Source organism: Egretta garzetta, unplaced genomic scaffold (assembly GCF_000687185.1).
Source record: "Egretta garzetta isolate BGI_Z169 unplaced genomic scaffold, ASM68718v1 scaffold149, whole genome shotgun sequence".
In the NCBI taxonomy this organism is placed as follows: Eukaryota; Metazoa; Chordata; class Aves; order Pelecaniformes; family Ardeidae; genus Egretta; species Egretta garzetta.
Window position 1 is genome coordinate 1898162 of NW_009269998.1, and position 2879 is coordinate 1901040.

A 2879-nucleotide genomic window follows, 5' to 3' on the forward strand; every position below is an offset into this window, starting at 1 on the left:
CAGACCCCTCCCCAGCTTTGTGGCTCTCCTCTGGACATGCTCCAGCAAAGCAATGTCTTTCTTGTAGTGAGGGGCCCAAAACTGAACACAGTATTTGGGAGGTGGCCTCACCAGCGCTGAGTACAGGGGTACAATCACTGCCCTAAAGTCCTGGCTCACAGTATAAAGTGTAATTGGAACAATACAAAAATCACCCTACATAAAGATACTTAATACATACTTCATAACTAGCATTTAGATAATCCATTCTTTTTATGGAAGCGTGGAAAAGAAATATTAACCCAGCAAAATCGAAAATACAGGAAAAGTTCTTGTAACCATCTCCATGGCAATCGCATTCCGTCTGCGATGTGACAACCCATTCGACAGCCAGGAACAGCGTTGGGGAGGGGTGAGAGCTAAAATTAATATTTCTTCTTGTTTTGCCTCTTAGCTCCCAATTGATGTATTAGCTGATTGATTTTCATGGTGGTTTTGTACCAGTAATAGATTTCTTGCCAACCACCCAATACCTGTCCCTTTCCTCGTTTTCTCTCCAGGATACTTCGTGCGCTTAGCACACACTCCCTACACCGATTCCTTCCTCCCAAATAAGTTCAGGTTTTTTCTGTATTAGTCATTTTTCAGAATCCAGGCAAGCTGTTCCTAGTTTTAGCACTGCATGTCAATTTAGAAATCTAATCTGTCCTTCCCAAAATCCATCCAGTATATTCTTAACTTGGTTCTAAATTCTGAGCTCTTTTTCAACTTGAAATGTCAGGCTTGACTCATTCCAAATATTAGAGCTAGAGCAGCTCTGACCTTGTTGATTTTCCAGTTAACTGACTCCATAAACAAACTTCCCCTCATGTCACCCATGGTCTGCAATTGCCAGCACCTATATAAATAAATGACCTTAAATCTGCACTTCTGAAATACTAATGAGGTTTATTTTATGGACTACCTTCTCATATATGACATAAGCTCCTATAAAACCCCAGGATTCAAGTAGGAATTAACCATTCATTTGGATGACAAGATACCTGAGGGTATATTAATGCATTTAAACTAGATAAATCCTGAGATTTAAGGTGGATAACCTCTATTTGGGATTAAGAAAGAAATTTCTGTGTACACATTCATAGATCTCTCCAGCTAACACCTACTTTAGGGTATACAAATGTGCATGAAATATTTCATACGGGCCAGGGAACGTGGTAGAATATACGATTCCCTCTCTGCCAATTCTCAGGGTTATGCTGTAGCTACAGCAACCGCTCAGATGGATGAGTAACACTGAAAAGCAGTTATTGCATTAAAAAGAGCACTAAATATTCATCCATGTTCTGAACTTCTCAAGTTAAGAAGAACAGTTGACAATACTGTGCACTGTAATTTCTCTTCTGACTTCTTTCTGTTCACTGTATTTCTCTCATTTAGGCATGGCTTGCACCCTAACCAAGGCTTGCGTGAGACCATCTTCAAGAAATACCACGGCAAGGGATTGTCCCTTTGGGGAACGAGCACCTCGGGCAGTCCACAGCTCTGCTTCTCTCTCCAGAATGAACTTCTTCATATCTCCTGATCAGGAGGGAAGGCAAGCTGGGAACTGGAGCTAAAAATCTTGGGGATGCTCTCTGTATCTCTAGGCAAATGGTTACCATTTAAGTTGCACGGCCTCCCCATTCCTTTCACTTACAAGTTCCCACTTCAAAAGTGGGAGTAGATTTCTTTTCAAAATACGACTTTCCATAGGCCATGTTGTTCCTGTTCTTTATCATTTCTTCTTAACTTTTAGACAGACCATGGGCTATTTCAGGCCTATTTCCCCTTCAGAAATGCCACTGACATACCATGGAGCATAGTGGTCTCTAGAGTTTGGAAAACCCAGCAGCATGAACCTCGATCTTTAGAGATGCTGTAGATAAGCTCCACTCTCCGCTTTAAGCTAAAATTGCCGTGCGAGGTGACGGCCCTGGCAGGAAAAGCAGCAACAGTATTTCCAGCAGTAGCAATTTCAAGTTCATTATGCAGAGCTTTCCCTTGAGGCCATTTTCTTTGTGTTTTTCTTGTTCTCATTGCTTCTTGCTTGCTTAAACTGACAGCAAATGCCCTGGTTGATTTTCACAGAAGTACATTTTCTATAGTAAAAAATGACCAGTAGTTTTGAGGAAAATGAAAAAATAAATCCTAGATATACTGGCTGCAATTGAGTAAATACAAAATATCCCCCCTTTGCATTCAGCATGGAGATATGGGACCATGCCACGTAGCAGCTTCGGAAGGGCTGGAGAAAAGATGTGAAAATTGCTTTTCTAGAGAAAGATCTGGAAAAAAACTACTCAGTATTTTTTTCCAGTAATTTTTGTTTTAAAAGTATGTACTCTCCATTTTTTGAGAAAAATATCAACATTTTAATAGAGTTCTTGGTTTATATTTGGTCATGGCCATTTACAAAGGAAAAACAGTAGTATAAGATTATATACCTAATAGACAAATATTATCTGCTTTACTTATTTCTCTGTAGTGCTAAGTATGGCTTTATGCTACTAAATCCTAATGTTACTTCTGACAGGGACAAATATTCTTTACTGCTCTCTGTAATACAGTGTACACCTCATCAGTAAGGAACAATGGTAAAGGTTGCTCGCTTCATGGAGACTTCATTGCTATTTTGAAGCCGTAGGCACATAATAACCAAGCACTTATAACCAGGGGACTTGAAGTGAACCCCATGAGCACAGGGACATCACAGAGACATGGACAACTTCATCATTCTCTGAATTATCTGCACTCGTTACTTTAGAATCATAGAATCGTTTAGGTTGGAAAAGCCCTTTCAGATCACCAAGCCCAACCGTTCCCCTAACCCTGCCATCCCACCCCCAAACCCTGGCCCT

The 2879-nt window shown here is 40.5% G+C and overlaps 1 protein-coding gene across 1 annotated transcript in view; it reads right to left on the bottom strand.

Annotated features, from left to right (window-relative positions):
- Positions 1-2879, bottom strand: part of PLPPR5 (phospholipid phosphatase related 5) — a 30443-nt gene that overhangs the window by 26786 nt on the left and 778 nt on the right. Inside the window, exon 2 of the mRNA XM_009647504.2 lies at positions 1439-1560. Within this exon, the coding sequence (XP_009645799.2) occupies positions 1439-1560 (122 nt within the window). The remainder of the gene's footprint in view (positions 1-1438; positions 1561-2879) is intronic.